This window comes from Molothrus aeneus, chromosome 18 (assembly GCF_037042795.1).
Source record: "Molothrus aeneus isolate 106 chromosome 18, BPBGC_Maene_1.0, whole genome shotgun sequence".
Lineage (NCBI taxonomy): Eukaryota > Metazoa > Chordata > Aves > Passeriformes > Icteridae > Molothrus > Molothrus aeneus.
In genome coordinates, this window is record NC_089663.1 from 10622762 (window position 1) to 10642407 (window position 19646).

A 19646-nucleotide genomic window follows, 5' to 3' on the forward strand; every position below is an offset into this window, starting at 1 on the left:
AGCCATCCTCCGGCCCCATCTTGCTTTCCCCCAGGAGCAGGGATGTGTTTGGCAGCGATGGCTCGGGCTCTCTGCGGATCGGGGCCTGGCGTCCTCCACCGGCCTTTCGCAGCCGGCCGGGGCTCGGCCATTTTTCCTCCATTTCGTTGTCTCTCGACGCTTGGTTTCTTTTGAACGATGCGCTGCGGCCCGAGCCCGCCGCCCTCCCACTGCCGCTCGCTGGGGCCCGGGGAGGGGCGAGCGCGGCCGGGCCCCACCAGGCCGCGGCCTGCGGGGAGCGCAGCCCGCGGGGAGCGCAGCCCGCGGGGACCGTGCGGGCCGCCCCGCCCGGTGTCACCGGCGGCCTCCGAGGGGGCTGAGCTGGGCTCGGGGACTCTCCCGACCCTGCCGGGGCCTCACGGCCGGGCCGGGCGGGCGCTGCCGCCGTCCCGCGCCGCCGCCGCCTCACGTGTCCCCCCCCTCCCTCCCCGCCCCTTCACCCGCCGCAGCACCGCCGCCGCGCCCTCCGACTTCCCGTAAAGAGTCCGCGCCGCCGCCCGCCCCGCGCCCGCCGCCGCAGCCCCACCGCCCCCCGCCGGCCCCGCGGGGGTGCCCCGAGCCCGCGGGTGTGGCCGCCGCGCCCCCCGGCCCCGCCGCTGCCCTCGCTCCGCGGCGCGGCCCGGCCGCCGCCCGCCCCCCCCCGCGGATCCCTCCGCGCCGCGCTCCGCTCCCTCCGCCCCGCTCGCACTGTTTGGGAGCAACCGGCCGAGCCAGCGGCGCCCCGGCCCCGCCAGCGCAGCGCGGACCGGCCGAGCGCACCCAGCCCGGCGCGACCCCCGGCGCTCTCCCTCCCTCCTCGCCATGTCCCTCAAGCAAGCGGCGGCGGCGGCGCAGCCCGCCGGCAACAACCGCAAGCCCCCCGGCGGCGGCGGCCCCGGCCTCCCGTCAGCCGCGGGGAGGCAGAACATGGGCAGGTGGGTGCGCAGTGCCGCGGGACCGGCCCCGGCTCCGGCCCCGGGCCCGGCGCGGGCGCCGCTCGCCCGCCCCCGCCGCCCCCCTCCCCCCCGCCCTCGCCCCGCACCGGCCTCCATGGGCGGCGGCGGCCGGGGAGGGGGGCCGCGGGGCCCGCAGCATGGCGGGGCCGGGGCGGAGGCCGCGATGGCGGCGGGCGCGGCGCTCGCGGCCCCGTCGAGGGGGTTCCGCAGTGCCGGGGCGAGGCCGGGCCGCGGCCGGTGCCCTTCAGGCGCGGGGAGGGCACGGCGCGGAGGCTCCATTTCGGCCCCCCGCGGGGCCCGGGGCGGGGGGCGCCGCTTCCCCCGGGCCGACGTGACCCGCCTGCTGAGGAGGGAGCGGGGGGAGCGGGGGGCGCGGGCCGCACGTGTCGGGGCCGGCGCGGGAAGGGCCGCGAGCGATGGCGGCGGGGCCGGGGGGCGGCCCGGGCGGGGAAGGGGGCGGCGATCCGGCCCCGCGATGGCGGCGCAGCGCCCTCGGCTCACCCGGGTGGAGGGGGGGGGGTGGTGATTTTTAGATTTTAAAATTTATTTTAATATCTAGCGATCGTTATTATTTGTAATATTTTTTTTTAGTATTTTTATTTGATTTTTTTTTTTTTTAATAATGGAAATCGCAATAAAATTCTCGCGGGAAGGCGGGCCGCGCCGCGCCGCTGGATGGTGGCTCCAAGCGCGGCCTCGCTTTTTCCCGGATTTTTGGGGCAGGAATCTTGCAGAGGCTGAGCCCTCTCCTCGCCTCCCCCCCCCCCCGCCCCACGCTCGCTGCCTCTGGAAGATTGATCCCGCTCCTGCTCTCAGATCATTAGCTACGCAAATCCACTCACATTTTCCCCCTTTCTTTCCCTCAAATAATAAACTCTATAGCGCTGTGAATTTTTCCGGGGCTGCGGGGGTCATAACAAACGATGAGAGCAGGACGTTAACAGTTCTGAAGGTCACAGTCACTCAGAGTAGTTTCATTTCGAGTTTTATTCATCTTCCTCTTCAACTGGACGTTTATTCCCACTCGGTTTTGTGCACTGGCAATAAAACAGAATTTACAGTGGCCCCATTGTTGGACATCACTGGAAATAGGGTTTTACTTTGTTCCCAGCCAGTGGAACTGGAAGCGGAAGAGCTTTGGAATGGTATGAAAAGGACAAAATAAATAACAACAACAATACCTCAGCAGCTCAGAGCACCGATTTAATAGTTTTTTCATATGGCATTAGGTGGGACGTGATGTTTATTGGGCTCTGTCCCTGCCAACACACCGTGGCACCGTAGAGGTTAACGTGAAGGGCAACAAAACCTCCAGCTTATTTTTTAAAATTCAGCCTGATGGCAAGCACTTGCCCCCACAGATCTGGGCACGTGAGCTTCAAATTCTCTCCCAAGTTTAAGATTAAAGCCACTGGATTTCTCCAACCAGTGTTGCCTTTCTGGTTCTATTGGATAAATTCCATTTCAGAACTCCTTAGGGGGTTCTGATGGGGCTGCTGAACAACTGATGTGCTCCCTCAGAGGTGTTCATGATGTGCTCCCTCAGAGGTGTTCATGCTCTTTCTTTCCTAATTTTTCAAGTTATTTCTGAATGGAGGGTGTGTAAAATCACACTGCTGGAGCCCCATGGAGCGCCTTCAGAGAACTTCCCCTACACCTGTCCTTGGTCTTTTGGGGAGTGCAAATTCAAAGATGGTTCATGCTGTAAATCTGGTCACGTGAATGAAAAGCTGAGTGGCTTTTCTGTTCAGAAAAATGAAAATTTAGGTGGCCTGCCATCTTGGTGTCAATTTGATACATTATATTCTTTAATAAAAGCTTAAACATCTCCAGTGTATGTCAAGCTTTCTGCCCAGCAACTCATTTCCCTGCAGCACTAACATTCCCATGAAGGAAAAACAAATTACTTTTCATGGCTAAGTTGCTCTTGAAAGCTTAGTTTGGGCAGAAAACTCATTGATACTTAACTGTCCTAGGCCTGATTTTCTGTGTTACTGGAAGAATTGGGCTGAGCACTTGTCCTTCTACCTCTGCTCATGAGGGGAGGGTCAGCTCTGCTCACTGCCTTGTCTCCATGGGTTCACACTGCTGCACATCTGTATTTCAGATTAGAAAAGGGAAAATCCCATGTGAACAACCAGTGTTCTTTACTATCCCATTAATTGCTTTTAGACAAAGGGAAAAAATCAGAAATGAAGGCATCCTTGAAGGTGTTTGAGATAAGAAAGAAGGATTAATACCTTTATGATCAAGAGGCCCCAAGTGAGATGCTGTGTTTGTTTAATGTGCACTATGGCAGATGGGCTTGGGCTGCAGGGGAGATGCCAATAGCACAGCAAGCTGTAATCAGGGAAAATGTAGACTTGGTTCTCAGACTTGCTCCCTGTGCTATCAGAACATCATCTAACATCCACTTTCTGTGTTGGAGTGGAGTTTTGCTGTTATGCAAGCACAGGAGGGTTATCTGTCCTCTGGCTGCAAGTTGCATCTATCCCAGCCTTCCTCCATCTCCATCCTTTTTTTGTTCATTTTTTCCCCATTGTTATTTTATCTGAAGGCAAAACGCCGCCTTAGGGTCAGGGTTTGGATGCTTCTTGTGGTGTTACAATTGTGGCAGAAGGGATTTTTCATTTGGGTAACTTGCTTGCCTAACTGGGCTTGGGGATCCTGTAAGAATACATGGAATTACTGCCCTTTAAAAATGGCTTTTTCCCATCAAAAAGGTAAAACTGAAACCACCCCATGGTTCAGTTTTTAAAGAAAATGACACAAACTTCTTACCTCCATTTATTTTCCTTTTTCCTTGACATCCCTTTCTTGAGAGCATGGTGACCATCCTGTTCAGAGGGAAGGGAAGGGGAATGTTTAATGCCAAGGTTCTGGAATTTCAGGGCAGTGGCTGTTCTGGAGATCTGCTCACACGTGCCAGTCCCAGGTTTTTGAGTTGCTTCTGACATCTTTGTGTGGGTTTTAGTGCAAATGTGCTAAACTGCTGAGCACAGTGACTGCTTAACCTGCAGGCCTCTTTCCTTATCACTGTGAGTGCACTTTAGGGTGGTGTTACATCCCTGGTTTTGAGTAACTTTTAATTGAACAACTGATTCATGGCAATGTCTGTGAAGGTTCTCCAATGACTAAGCCCATCAAGAGGTTCCAGGTGTGCACTGGGCCAGACTTGAGTCAGGTTGTTCAATATCCAGATGCTGTAGAAGCTGTCACCCTGTGTGGAGACAGGAATTGACATTATTGCTGTCAGTAGTGGGGGAAAAACTACAGAAAATAAAGCTGCAGGACTTCTTGCATAATCTTCATTTGACATCTTCGATTCATTTGACTTTACAGAGCCAAACACTGCAATGAAATAAAACCTTGCACTTCAGATTTCTCCCTTAGAAGAAAAGCTTTGCCAGCTCTCTGCACTAAAGTTCTTTGGAGTACCCTGTAAATTTGCTTTCCAAGCTGCAGCAATGTCAGTCAGTGCTCCAGAAACATCCATTCACACTTTAAATTCAAGTCTTTGTAGCTACATTTCTGCTCCAGACATTGATTGCAGCGTGGCTGCATTTATTTCTTAGTTTCAAAGTGAAGATGCTGCTGGAAAGAAAACTGGAGACTTTCTTTCCCATCCAGGAGTGACTTTGTTTCCCTTGCATTAACTGGGAAAATACAAATGCGTGACCTTGTTTTGCTTATCCAAACACTCCACTTGGCATGTAAACATTAAGGAGGGAGGTGAGGGATGCTGAGGAAATACTCATAAAAATAGAAAAAAATGTGCAAGTTGCTGCTGGGAAAAAAAAAAACCAAACAAACAACATTTATAGTGCAGCTTTTGGGCCCTGATGGAGACTTTGCTTCTTGGGGTGTAACTGCTGGAGCCAAGGGGTTGGCACTAAGTTTTATTGCTCAGTTGTTACTTTGTCCAGAGTTTGTGACTTTGCTACCCCAAAGCAAAGGGTTTCCAGCTTGGATTTGCCAGGCTGTCCTGCCTTCCCCTAGGTTTACCTTTAACCATGTATCTGCAATGCAAAATGAAATTTTTATTTAAATTTTGCTATATTTACCCTAATGAAAATGGGCTTTTAGGTAGCAGTGCTAAATTGCTACTGAGCCTTCCTAGATCCCCCCACCTCCATTTCTTTGTGTTACTCTCCTGTTCCAAATTATGTTAAACATCTGGCAAAACCCATCTACCTTCTCCTTTTGTAAAGGTCCTGAGGGTTTTTTTTTCATATGTTGCATCAAAGATGTGTCAAATGATACTTTGAAATTGATTCTTCACCTATTGGAATATGAAACTCAAGTTGGTGGCTTTGGTTTTAGCAGAAGATGCAGTTTTGGCTAAATTGTTGCATTGGTAGGATTGGTAAATATATTTCTTTTCTCATCTTGGAGAATATGTTGGGTTTTTTTTTTTTTCCCCAATGGTTTGTGATTAACAGTTGTAGCTGGAAAATGGGAGGTCAGATCTATAAAGAGACCTGATAGATCAGAGAATTTTTGCTTTAATTTTTGGCTGATGTAGAGGCTGGGAGTTCTTGCTGATGTGGATGTGCACAATCAGTTTTTTTTCTTGAAGAAGTGTGGGTAGGAACAGTAATTTTGGAAATGTGGTAAGAGATGGAAAATCTGGAATACTCTGGTTGATGCTTAGAGGGAATACTCCAGACTTTCTGCCCAGTCTAGCAACCCAGTTATTTTCAGGTCTAAGAATACTTTGTCACTAAAAATGGGAGTGGTTGCTCTTGCAAAGACACGAAACTCTTTCACTTTTGATCTATAGCTGATGGAGGAAAAGGAGGAACTTCTAAAATCTATGAGGGCAGCAGATGGAACTGGTAAAATCGTTTGACTTTGGCCAAGTTCTGGGTGACCATGGTGATCACATTTTTGATTGTAGTAGAAAGACAAATCAAACTGGGCTGTGGCTCTTATGTGGGGGTTCCACATCTGGTGAAATGACTTTCAGATAGAGAAGGGTCTGAATATTATGCAAAATGTTGTTCCATGTTCACAAAGCTTTAGTTCTCTCAGAGGCCATTTAACAAATGTCAGATTTGGTAAATGCTGAGATTTGCTCCAGAGCAAGACTGACATTGTGAAGCTGCCCTATGGAAAGTTAAGGCTGATGGGTAGTTAAATAAAGGTTATTTGCATTAGAGCTTTTTTTTTGTGAGATTAGCTCTCTGCCATATCCTGAAAATGCCTGCTGGGCACCCCAAATCTGCAGTTCTGCCATCAGCCAATGCCCTCAGCATGTGTGATGCTCTGAGCCCACAGTTCTGATGCAGAAGCTTGTTGGAAATGAGTCAGGTGATAGTTTAGTGGTTTTTCATTTTTTCCTCATTAAGGCCTTTCATGGCTCTCTGATGGCTTTGCTTATTTCGGCAGAATTTATTGAAGGGTTATTTATGCTCACTGAGAGAAGTTCCTTTGATTTTTTGACTACCCTGTGAGCTCTCTTTTATAAGGGCCTGTTATTCTGGGGGGTAGGGTGTATTCAGCCCCAGCTTGGCGTTTTTAAAAGCATTTCAATGCAGTTGGCATCTAATGAAGGTGTTCAGGAGCTCTGAGCAGCCTGGTCTAGAGGAAGGTGCCCTGCCCATGGCATGAGGATGGATCTTTAAGGTCCTTTCCAACCCCAGCCATTCCCTGATTCTCTGACATCCAGTTGGATTTAGATTTCAGTGTTGTTTAGATAATACCAGGCATGATTCTTCAGGTGTCTTTATTGGAATGGCTGTGTGTCAGTAAGGTGAGTCTATTTAAAAAATTGAGGAGTTTTTTTAATAGAACAGAAGATTTATTTTTGCCTCACATTCCAGTGAGTGCTCCTGAAGTCATAACACAAATCGAAATCACTATAAGGAGTATGTGAAACTGGGACTTCTTGGTACAAGGGAGGAGCTTAGAATCAAGGCACACCAGTGGAGTTGAAGAATTGGAGCTGTTGGGGACTTTTTTAGCTGCAGGGATGATTTGGGGCTCAGGTCCTGGGGTGGAGGACACAGAGTGACCCTTGCCAGGGTGTTCTGAGCCTGGTGCCCTGAGTGCTGCACCCTGACAGATTGGCTTTAGCCATTGGTATTTTTGGGGCAATGGACAGAATTAGTTAGAACTGAGCTCTGTAGGTGGAACCTCACAGTCAGGGCTCCTCTGTGGTCGGTGGCAGGGTCACTGTTTTGGGTGGCCCAAACCTGACACAGTGACAGCATTTGGAGCCTCCTGACTCAAGGATGGGACCCTGTGCTGTGTAGGGCTTGAGCCTGATCTTGTCTTTGTGTGCCATAAAATTTTGGATTTTGCTTTAGTTGCAGGATTATTATTTTATTCTTCCTCTGATTTTATAAACTTAGTATTTTCTTCATTTTATCCTTTAATTTATCACAGGTACCCCCCTGCCTGCTGATAGCTCAGCAGGTTGGAGATAAACCCAGTGGGTCCTTGTCAGGCTCTGCTCTCTGGGAGTGCTGCTTTTCCCAAGCCTATTCTCAGCTCTGAATTGGGATGGGTTTGGAATTCTTGCTGGGTAGGAAATGGAGCAGTTTCAGCAGCTCTTTAATCATCTGCCATGTGTGTGTGTTTCATTGCAGAGGCCGCAGCAGTGGCAAAGGACCACCTCAGCCTACGGTGAGTTTGTGCTTTGTGCTCTTTGTGCCAGTGCAGGGCAGGGGAAACAACTGAGCAGAATGGCAGCTACTGGAATATTCTCTCCATTTCTTTCCTTGGGATACCATGGTGGGTGGATACTTTAGAGTGAAATGCAGTTTTCTAAAGAGTAGCATCTCACATTCATTTAAGTCTCCTGGGAGGGTGAAGGGGGGAAGGTTCAACTTAAACTTTTGACTGCGCTAATATAAATATTCTGCATTTTCTTGCAATTGCAGCTGTAAATATAAATAACATTTAACTTAAGGCAGTGCTTTTTGAGTTAGTTCCTATCTGAAAATTCTAACATTGGCTTCTCCCTTAAACAGATGACAGTAAGGCAGCATTTAATGAAATAAAAATAACTACTTTGTTTAGCTTTACTATAAAATTGCTGAGCCATTGTTCTCAGTAGCTCCAATGTGCAGCTTTAGTTGTTCTGAAGGCTGTGCATTACTGGAGCATAGATGTGGCTTGACTTGCAGAACATCATTTTATCAGAGCTAAATTCATGGATCTTGATTGAAAGAGTGGATCTTTGAACTTCACTAATCAAATATTTGCCAATTTGTTGCTGGCCTGGTTTTCAAAGATGCCTAATTTGGGGAATGGAGCAGTAGCAGGAAGATTTAAAAAGACTGCAGTTTGCTTACATAAATGTTTATTGAAGATACCAAGACACTTGAGAAAAACTAAAGAAGCTTTGAGGAAAATTGGTGGAAAAGGTCATAGACAAACACTAAACATCCCCAAGTGTTGATCTGGATGTGCTGTGTACTGAGTGCTTGAGCTGTCCCCAGACTTGTGTGTTCAGCCCAGGAAAGTGGGTGACAGTGAAAAATACGTTTTCAATTGAAAAACTCAGAATATGGTGAGATCCCAAGAGCTGTTTTAGCATCTCTTGTTTTACAAACACCAAGAGGTACCAGGTATTGCAACAAAACAGCTGCACTGAGGTGAATGTGTCCTCCAGCAGCCTGGGGACACCTGCCCAGCTCTCCCAGTCAGGATTGCAGGTCCTGGTGCTGCACTGAGTTACTTTGGACTAAATTAATAATAGGCTTGGTGGCAATTTAGCACTCCACAATTTGATGGCTTTAGCTGCTGTTAATGTGTGTAATCAGGGCTGGGAGATGAAAGGATGAGCTTGAGCAGGCCTGAAAACACCTTTTTGCTTCTGCAGCTCTGCAAATGCTTTATTCTCTTGATGGTTCTTAAAACCAGCAGGGCTTTTTTTGTTTAAAAACAAAGCCCTGCTGACATCCCTCAGATCTGTGCCTATCAGCTGCACCCAGCCAGCCAGAGAATTTCCTTAATGGAGTGACATTAGGGGCTCTCCTGGGATTTTTAGCTTGTTTGGGAGGGTGTTAGATCTTTAACTGGTCAGAAAAAAGTCAGGGGCCCTCTGAAAATCTCCCCTGGCATGTTTAATATTAATATTTAAAAAGAAACATTCCATGTGTCTTGCCTGAGTAAGATTTTTACCCAATGTTTCTGAGATTTTCTGTGTACTGGTGAAAGCCTGGGCTGGGTTTGGTGCTCTGGCTTTTGGAATTTCTTCAATATTCATGATGACTTTCTTGTTTTTCAGATTTCTTTTGATGGCATCTATGCAAACATGAGAATGGTTCACATACTGACATCAGTTGTTGTAAGTCTTCATATTTGGAAGAATGGTTCCTATATGACAGAGAATTTTTAACTAATCCACTAATTGTAATGTAAAAGAGTAAATATTAAACTTTAAGCACTTTTTGCTAAGGTTGAGCTTTAAAGGATCACAGAAATTTTAGGCTGGGAGAGGTTTAACTCTGATTTGCAGAGCTACAGCAGATTTCTTAGGTGCACTGGTTGTATTTTGAATTTCCTCTCTTTTAGAAGGGTTGTGGATAAATAAAATGAGTCCATGTGCAGGGATTAAAAACCTTTCTCCCAAGATTTTAAGGGAAGCCCTGACATGGCAAAACGAAGTAAGGCAGACTGTCCCACATCTGCTTGAGGCCAGGATAAGCTTTTATCCTTATTTGTACCCACACAGGCACAGATTTGGGGTTTGCACAAAACCTCCTTTGTGTGTTTTAACTGGTCAAGAGTCTTGTGAGAACCAAATCTTCTCCAGTGAGTATATCTTAAATCCCTTCAGAACTGCCCATACACACCCAGCTATTTGAATTTGCAGGGCACAGCATTGTATTTATAAATGGGCAGATGCTGAATGAGGAAATTTGGCTAAAAATTGAGCTGTATTTTTACATTCTTTACATGACCTATGCAAAGAACACATGTTTTAGAAAATCACTGTAATGTCGTTTGTCATGTTGGTAGAAAGTTATATTTTCATTTTTTCTTGCATTCTAGGGATCCAAATGTGAAGTACAGGTGAAAAATGGTGGTATATATGAAGGAGTTTTTAAAACCTACAGTCCTAAGGTAACTTCTTAGATTTTGACTCTTCCCTATTGTGAAAGTTCCTAATACCGAATAACCAACATTTGATGAAAATTTAAATATTTCCTCTGAATTATTTTTACTGTTCATGCCTAGATTTAAAGCAGATTGTAAATACCTCAATTTTTGCACATTTTGGAGGGGATGACTGTGCAGTAAAGCAGTGCCCTGTGTTTGTATTTCCCACAGTGTGATTTAGTGGTTGATGCTGCTCATCGGAAAACTGCAGAATCCAGTTTGGGGCCAAAACGGGAGGACATCCTGGAGAGTATCTTGTTCAAGTCTTCAGACTTTGTTATGGTGCATTTTAAGGATATGGATACCAATTATGCCAGAAGAGGTATATTTGTTTTAATTTTTTTTATGTTTTTAAGATTATAATTCAAGGATTTTCATAGCACATGCTTTAGGATCCAAATACTGAAGTTCGTATTTAGATTTGTCATTCTTAAAGAGTACAAAACTTTAGCACCTTGTGAAATCAGAAATTCATAAATTCAAAAAAAAAAGTATTTTTGAGTAGCTGTTTTGGTGCCTGGAAAGCAAAGCCTTTGTGGTTTTATGGAATATTTTATAGATTCTATGGGAGGTAGACACATTTTTGTAAATGTCTTTCTAAATTTCTCTGTTAAGTGTTATACAAGACTCATTGAATACAGAAACTCTTTGGAAAAAGGTTATTTCTCAGAGTTAAGATATATAGAGTCTATACTGAGGGAACTTCTGTGTCTAAACATGCATTCATAGAAATAGTCTATAATTACTCCTGCAAACAAAGTTAGAAATTCTTTTAAAATCCTCTCGATGTGCTTTCATTTCTCCTTTGTTCCTTGTAGACCTGTAGGTAAAGCTCTTCAAAATACAGAGAAGTGACAGACAAATCTTAAAATCTTGAAGAATTGAAACTGTTCAAATTAAACAATTTTGCTGACAGTGTTCATATTTTTAATGTCTGACCTCCAAGCCCCTGATTATTCTTCTGGAACCTGAGAGCTCATGAGTCAGTTCTGTTCCTTTGCAGATTTCTCAGGTTTTGGGGAGCAAATCTCCAGAGTCCTTCTGCTTAATGTTGCTGATTTGCTGGGATAAAGAATAATAAAAGGAACTACAGGTTTTTATGGCATGGGGTGAAATTATCTCTGTGTACATTTACAGGCTGATTAACAACTGTCACAGGAGCTCAGTGCTTATTGGAACACATGTTTTATTCCCATTATCAGGGACTTAGAGATGAGGACATTTAATGAGAATTTCTCTCTTTACCTTGTGTTTGTACCTGTTCTTGCCTGATCTAAAGCTGCAGAATGAGAGGTTTGTTGTTTCAAGGAATTTTTGCTTTTCCCAGATGATGATGCATAATGTCAGAGCAAATGCAGCATTGAAATGCAGATAAGTTCCAGGTTCTGGATGGGACTTGGAATTTAAATTACATGAGAGCTGTTTTATAATGGGTTTGGTATGAACATCACTTTAATGTAAATGCAAACTGGGCTCTCCCTCACCCAATCTTTATAGATTTTGAGCAGACTGAATGAGGAATATGCTACTGCTTCTAGGAATAATTGCTCAATGGACATTTTCTAGAAGGAAATGACTGTTTCAGGTTGAACAGTCCCTCAGTTCACTTTATTAGGTGGAATGACTGAGTCTAAATCTCTTAAATACTGGAGAGCTGAAATAAAGCCATAAAAACTTGGAGCATGATAAACTGGAAGGCTGCAGAACTTGATAAGTCAGAGTGGGTGAATTAATCTGCTTTCCATTTCGTCCCAAAAATACATTATCTGGAAATGACACTTGAAAGTGTAACTCAGTCTCTGATCACACCTTCCAATTAGAGCAACGAGGGGCTTTCTGCTTCCTGGGAAATTAACTAAGGATTCAGAAGGTTGGAAGTTTGTGAATGTGCATGAAGGAACTGCTGGCCTTTTTTCCTGTAAATAAACCCAAATCTTTGTGGTAGTGGCTCATTTAAAGTGAAAACTGGCTCTGCACTCCTGCCTGACTTTGGTGCTCCTTGTTTTGGGAATTGTCTCTGCTTGGTGCTCTGGTTACACTTACCTAGGAACAGAGACTTTTGAATTGTCTAACCCTCAATGGTTTTTGGCTTTCACAGACAGGTGAGGAGAATTTGGGAATACTCGGTTGGAAAGGCTTTAAAATCATAGTCAAATAAAAGAGCTTTTCATCAGCTCTCCTCTGGGAGGCTTACCTGGGATCTGATGATCCTTGTGGGTCCCTTCCAGCTCAAAATATTCTGTGATTTTCTCCGTGTAGTTTCTCACTCTGTAGGAGACTTCTAGATTTTGTGGAGCCCTTGAACTAAATAAATTTCTGCAGAAGATACTGTTTTGAACATTTTAATGCATCCCAGTTCAGTATAAGTAGCTATGGATTTTATTCTGGCATTTTTTTCCCTGCTGGGCTGGAGGGATGTGGGCAAATGGGTTTGAGTAGCAGAGACATTCTCTGGATCCTGAAAAAGAGACTGGAAGAGGAATGGGGAAGAGCAGCAGGTGGGCAGAAAGGGAATGGGATGGAGTCTCCTTTCAGAAGGAGGAAAACAGAGCTGTGTGTGAAAAGCCTGTGCCAGAGCCTGGCAGGCAGCTCCCAGTGCTATCACAGCCCTGCAGCTTTGGGGCAGGGAGCTGATAACCCCCCCAGAGAGCTCAGGGGAGGGAGCAGCACTGCAGGCATGGAGCAGCACAGTGGGGTCTGTGCCAAGCATGACACTGCACCTTCAGAGGCATCACCCCTGGGCAAAGCCTGGGCTCTGCCCAGATTGTACAAACTGGGAGGAAAATTGCTAAGTCTGCGCAGAGAGAGGGGTGTCGTGGCTGTGAATGTTCCAAAAATCAACGTGTCCCTGTTTGCTGGGCCTTTATCTGCAGCTCTGTCAGCCTGCACAGAACTTGCAGCTCCTGGGGGTGCCTGTTTGGCTTCCAGGGGAAGGGGAGGGATCACCTGAGGGTGTCTCTCTGTGGAATTGAGGTTTGCTGCAGTACAGGCAGGCTGATGAATGAAACTTGCACTGGAAAACTCAGCTGAAGCCGTGTTACACCCATCATTCCCCTTCCAGACTGTTCTGTCTGCTCCTAAAGAGGGACTGACACCGATTTCTGTATGTGCAGTGCAAATCAGCTGCTAAAACCCCACTGTCAGTGCAGGCTGAAATCCTTGGCTGTACATTAATATTAGCACATCTTTCTGCTTCACCTTTGAGTGCTGGGATTCTGCTGCTGCTGGGTGATTTGGGCTCCTGATTTATGCAGGAGGTTCTGTTTGTCCTGATTCTACACCAGAATTGTTTCCTGGGAGCCCTGAGCACTGATCAATCCACAGAGCTGGTTTGCATGGGATTCAAATTTCAGTCAGGCTTTGGAGTTGCCTTCTTGGCTTCTCTTTAAAGACAAGACAATTCAAACATCATAACTTACTGGTAAAGTAAAAGACTTCTGCATGTTTTTATTGTTTTTTGGCATGCTGAGGAAAATGCTACAAATCCAATGAAAAGAAAGGCAGAAGAGAATTAGCTATTTAAGTTTTTCCTTGAATTAGCTCTGAGAGTGGCATCCTTCCAGAGAAAGTGTTGCAAGGGGAATAGCAGAAGGCATCTTTTGAACAAAGGAAGGAAATGTTGGCTCTGCAGAGCCGGTGGTAACTGGTTTTAATGTTTCAAATCAGTAGTAAGGAGTTACAAAACAAATCAGAGTTTACTATTGAAACCTTTAAGGTGAAACCTCAGTTTACTTTGCCTTGATCAAAGCTTCAGTGGGTGCCATCAGCACCTTTGGCACATAACACTGATTGGTTTAATGGCATTTCAGCTGCAGACTGGCACTTAATTGCACATTTGTGCTCTTCACCAAAATCTGTTTGTGAAAACAAGCATTTTAGACATTGAAATTAATTAAACCCGGACTCTTAATTGCTCTGCTCTGGCACTTTTTTTCTTTTAACTCAGTTAGCAGCACACACTTGATGAATTTGCCCCAGCTGAGTTTTTCGCAGAATGTGTATTTTTAATTTGCTTTAATATGAATTTCCATTGCATAGAGCTCTCCTTGGGATTTTCTTCCATTCATGAAAAATGATTTTTTACCAGGCTTTAAAACAAGGTCTTTGATAGCCAACTCCTGAGCTTAGGAAATGTCACATTAAGCAGGTACAGAGGCAGTGGGGGCTAATTGAGTGTTACAGCCTCAACCCCTTGCTTCACCAGGTCCCATTTGATCTTTAGCTCGGGTTTTACCATGTAGAAAAGAGATTGATTAAAAATTTGGCCTTGTCAAGGTGTCATGTGAATTGCTCCTTCAACAGCTCAGAGATAAGAGGCACCAGATAAGGGAGAAGCTGAGCCTGGGCAGTGTCTTGTCAGCTATTGCTCTGCCAGTCAGCACTTCCAGCAGCAGCTCATGCTTTACCTTCTACTTTAATAATCATCCTAATTGCCACATTTTTGTTTTGGAAACTGTTACTTTTTAGAGGTTTTTTTTACATTCATTCTCCATTTTGTTGCTGATTAATTTTGGGAGAGGCTTTGCTGGGTTTTTAATTCTGCCTGCCCTGCTGTTTGTTCCAGGAAAATTCTGATCTGTGCCTTGAGGTACCATCCTGCTGCATTTAAACTTTACCTGGATGCTCTTGAGACCACATTGTGTGGCTGGGAGTGCCTTTGTAGCTTGAATTTCTCCTGTCTTTGGGTTTTCTTTGAGTTGTAGAGGTTAAACAGGCAAAGCCTCACTTGTGATTTTAATTGTAAAATGAGAGAGGAACTCAGAGCAGTGGAGCTTCCTGAGCCCTGTGATATCCTGGATTTACTGGGAAACTCAGCAGTGAATGCACACATCCTCCTCAGACCTGCAGCACTTGCTGATAGTAGAGTTTTTGTTTTGACTTGGGTGTTTTTTCATCTGTATCATTACAATAACAGCGCTGCTGAATGTTTATGTGGCTGTTTAAATAAGAAAATTAGTGGGTTGAGTGGATGAGTCTTGTTAAGCTGGTATTTTATTCACAGTATCCAAAATGGCACAGTTGTGTGGAGTTTGCCTGGAGGAATTTAATAGAAATTAAGGAAACACCCTTCTGAAAAACAGATTGCCTTCATCAGGTGCTGCCATCAGGCTCCTAATTCATATTTATCCAATCTCACTGGAGAGGAGCTCCCTCCATTCCCAGAGATGCAGAAACAAATTTCAGTTTCCTAAAAGACATAAACAGTCTCCAACTTGGATTTGGTGTGAAATGTCCCAATCTGAGCAGAAATAAAACATGGAATTAATGATGTTTGGGGCAGGAGCAGCACTGGTTTATCTGAGCTAAGCCATGGGGTATTGAGAAGGTAAATGCAGAGTTTACATTCTTAAAAATTCTTAAAAACATGCACTTTAGCTACTACTTAACCATGAGTTGTAGCACTGTGTTCCTTTTTAGTTTCAGATGATATTTGAACTGATATCTATAGTATATATTATAATAAAGTATATTTTAAAAGCTGTTTGTGTGAGCATTTCATGGGATAGTGCTGGCTGTTATTAGAGACACCAAGCACAGTGAATTTTTATCCAATTTATGTGCAGAGTTTCACTGTGAGATTGGCTAAAACAGGAATAAAAGCAGTATCAGCAGTCTCTCTTTAAAACATCTTCAGTGATTGTGTAAAAGCTGTTACATCACTGGCCAACTTCATATGTTGGGAATTCTTTTCATAATAGCTTTAAAGTTCATTTTATTTTTTTTAGGCAGATTTTTACATCTTGCCAGAAGTTAATTTAGGCCACGTTTTTCCTTATCTGGCACTGCCTGGTGGTTTGATTTCATCTTTTCTAAAGGTCTACAATATTTGCTCCTTATTTTATCAGCAGAATGATGATAGGAAATTCTGGCTTGAAGACTTCTTTATTTTAGGCTGATTTATTTATTTATGAGCTTATAACAAGCTTATTTGATTTTTTAAAGTTCTTTATGTAGTTCTGAGATCCAGTTGCTTACAAATACAAAAGCTTAGTGAATGGCTTTAGATATATTTTTACAGCTATTGAAATACTCTGGTATTATTCCTTTTTAAGTCTGGCTTGAATGAAACATGGACAAGTCTAAATAAATGTTTGTGATCTTTATTTTTTGATGTTTTTATAATTTTTATGAACAATAGAAGAACCTTACTGGTTATTTATTCTCTTATGTGGTTGAGAACAAAAAGTAGAGAGTTTCTGAATTTTTCTGTGTGATTTGGATAAGCTGCTGCTTCGAAAAACTCTGGCAGGAGAGGAGACCCCTCTGTTCATGTCACAGGAAATGGTAGCACCAAGCTGATGGATAATTGCCCTGTTGGTGTGCTGAGGAGTTGTGGAAATAGAAGAAATTTGGATATTTGAAAGGAATATTGCATTTTGCCTATTTAGGGAGTTGCTTTCCTGCTTTTTTGATATTTGCACACTGTTGTGGCGTGCAGTTGTGTGGGCTGGTTGGAAAAGAATTTTATACAAGTCTTTGGTTTTCTAGAAGAATAAGGATCCTTGTGTTGTCTTTTTTTCTCTTTTTCTCTCCCAAATATACATGGAATCGTAGAAAACATTTTGAAATAACTGAAAATAATTCTATTTTCTGATATGGGAGAAGTTAGTCTGCACTTTAATCTGGAGTAGGCACCTCTCTCAGCAGCTCCAGGAGAAGGGGGATGATGATACTGTGCCTGTGATTCAGCTGTGTTGGAGCTGTTCCTCAGCTCAAAACCAGCGCGCAAACTTACCCAAACTGCTCTCACTGGTCCCAACCCTCCCCACTGTGTTGCAGATGCTTTTACTGATTCAGCCATCAGTGCTAAAGTTAATGGAGAGCACAAGGAGAAGGATCTGGAACCTTGGGATGGAGGAGAGAACACGGCTTCCGAGGAGCTGGAGGCGCTGGAGACCGATGTCGTGAGTGATGCTTTGATCATCTCTGGCCAGCAGTAGAAAATGAGCTGTTTCCCTGGATATGCCTTGAAATAATTCCTCAATTTCAATTTACTGATGAGCTTTGGAGGAGCAGAATTGCTGTCCTGCATTGTGCTGGTGGATGTTCAGTCTTTGCCAGCAGCTGCCACAGCCCTTTGGAGCGATCTGGCTGAGAATAGCTGCCTTTCAAATGGCACTTTTGGCAAATTCTGAGCAATGGCAGCTGCTGTGGTAAGAGCTGTGTTGGACTCCAGGAGCCAAAGAGCAGCTTTTGTTAAGGACTCCAAATCCAGCAATGCTCCAAAGTGATTTATGTTTAATCAGAGCATTCCTGTCTGACTGTCATTGCACTTGGAAATGATGGGGAGATTGTGCTCAGCTCAGTGTCCCTGGGCTGCAGAGGGAGAGAATTGATGGAAGCCTGACCCAAGCACAGGGACAGTCTCAGATTATGAATCATTAGAGGAAGAATATGGCCTCAAATGCCATGTCCTCATATATCACAGCAGTCAGCTTTTCCTCAAGCAGAAATTCTTGTAGCCAGGTGTTCAGCCTGCAGTGTGTTCAAGGAGATAATATTACTGATTAGAGCATATTGACTATGGGCAGAACAATTCTCCTGTCACTTTTGGTGTCCATACTGTAGAGCTGAGATTTATTGGAATGCCCAGTACTCTCAGTGCTTTTATAAAATATTCAAAGCATTTATTGTTGTGCTTGAGTGCTGTGATAGCAGTTTTACTGAAGTGGGGGAGTTGTGCAGATCAACAGGAGTCTTCTGCCTGTGGTGCCTCTCAGGTAATTCCATCAGTGCTTTTGAAAAGTTTCAGGAGTGTTAATTTGCACTTTTTGGAAAAGGCAAAAAAGATACTAATGTATGTATGTCTTGCTAGCCAGTAGTCTTCTAGTACAGAGTGAGCATGTACTTAAAAAAAAAAAAAACTCATAAAAACAATACAAAGACTCACACAAACAAAACAAAAAGGAATTTTGAAGGTAGAATCTGTGCAGCTGATGAACAAAGCTCCCTGAAACAAACTGTGGCATTAATAACTCTGTTATCTGGACAGTGAATTCATAGGCCCAGGAAAAAGGGCAGAAGGTTTAACTTCTGCCATCAGCCCTTCATTTGAAGGGAATGTGTTTCCAGTGTCATTTTGAAAAACAAGCATCATTTTCTTCTAGTCTAATGGATGGGATCCCAATGACATGTTTCGTTACAATGAAGAAAATTATGGTGTAGTGTCAACTTATGACAGCAGTTTATCTTCTTATACGTAAGTTCCAAAATATTTTGTTATTAGATTTGTATTGAATGTTCTCCCTGGTTTGACAAACTTTATATTCTGCAGCTCCTTTTGCATAGTTTCTGAAGTTGTGGAATCAAATAACTGCAAAAGCAATGAATGAATGGTGCTTAAGAAACCTTGCCAGCTTTCTGTGAATAGTTAGATGTAGAAATCTTTATATATTCCCTTAAATGGGCACAGCTCATTGCCATTGCAGAGTTTTCTGAATTTAGCCATGCAATAAGGCTTGTTTCTTGCAGAAACTTCCAGGAATAGGGTGGAAAGCTGTGAATTAATCTGTATGTAGCTGCTATACCTACAGTTTTTTGTTTAACCTAGCAGAGCAGTTTGGCTAAACCCTGATTTTATTGAGACAATTGATCTGGAAGATCCTGGAATGCTGAAAAGCTGCTGATAACCAGGGTGGGGGTTGTGTGCTTGTTTAGCAGACTTGTCCAGCTCTAAACTGAAGTTTTAGTTAAATATAATAACAACTGGAATATAGAAGTAGTATAAAGGCTGCTCTGGCTACTCTGGCAGTGATTTATTCCCCAGAGTCTGCAGCTCTAATGTTCACTGCAACTGCAACACAAATGGACTGCAGATGTTCACAGCCATTGTGAAATGGCTTCAGTATTTCCCCACTCTTTTAACCCCCAAAGCAGAAATCTGTTTTTTCAATATCAAGGAATAGCAGTGAATATTTTGATTTTTTTTGTGTGTGTGTGTGTGTGTGTGCACTTGTCTACAGGTCTGTGGTTCAACAATGTGATTTCTGTGTTTTGTGCAAAACCTGTAACATGGTGATAATCAAAGTGTCCTAATCAGCTTATGTTTGAATCCTGGGGAAGCTGTTCTTTTCTTCCCTTCACTGCTCTAAGTACTTTTTGTACTTTTGAACTTTAGTCTTCCATCTTTCTGCTCTCTGGATATTAATGGAAACAGATTAAAAAACATGAAGGTGGCTTTAAATTAATTCCATTTTTCCCCCCCTAGTCAAGCAACTTGCTTTGCATATCAGTCTGCTAAACTGGGAAGCTCTTTTGCTGATTTTCCATGAAATGCTTAGATGTGCAGCTGAAGGGGTTCTTGTTTGATTGTTTTCTCTTCCTAGAGCTAAGCAGTAGCAGGTAGAGTTTGTCAAACTGCATCAGGGTACAAGTTTGTGTTCCAGCAAATGTTTTGATCATCACCAGGGTTCTGAACAATGTCATCCTGTCCATCCCCTTCCTCTCATCTTTAATGGCCTGGTAGAAAACATGAAATCATTCCCTGCCTCTCGAGGTTGCCATACATCCCTTCATTTTTTGCACTCACTTTAAATAAATGAAGATTATTGGCTGTTC

The 19646-nt window shown here is 44.1% G+C and overlaps 1 protein-coding gene across 9 annotated transcripts in view; it reads left to right on the top strand.

The window, feature by feature from the left end:
* The first annotated feature begins 835 nt into the window (after positions 1 to 835).
* ATXN2 (ataxin 2) overlaps positions 836 to 19646 on the top strand; it is a 49660-nt gene continuing 30849 nt past the window's right edge. For 3 of the 9 annotated variants that reach the window (XM_066562270.1, XM_066562272.1, XM_066562274.1), the window contains exons 1-7: positions 838 to 953; positions 7568 to 7604; positions 9214 to 9273; positions 9981 to 10052; positions 10260 to 10410; positions 16869 to 16993; positions 18197 to 18288. In XM_066562270.1, coding sequence (XP_066418367.1) covers positions 841 to 953; positions 7568 to 7604; positions 9214 to 9273; positions 9981 to 10052; positions 10260 to 10410; positions 16869 to 16993; positions 18197 to 18288 — 650 coding nt within the window. In that variant the 5' untranslated portion in view covers positions 838 to 840. Of the gene's footprint in view, positions 954 to 7567; positions 7605 to 9213; positions 9274 to 9980; positions 10053 to 10259; positions 10411 to 16868; positions 16994 to 18196; positions 18289 to 19646 lie in introns of all 9 variants that reach the window. The other 6 variants (XM_066562271.1, XM_066562273.1, XM_066562277.1 and 3 more) reach the window with 4 other exon arrangements.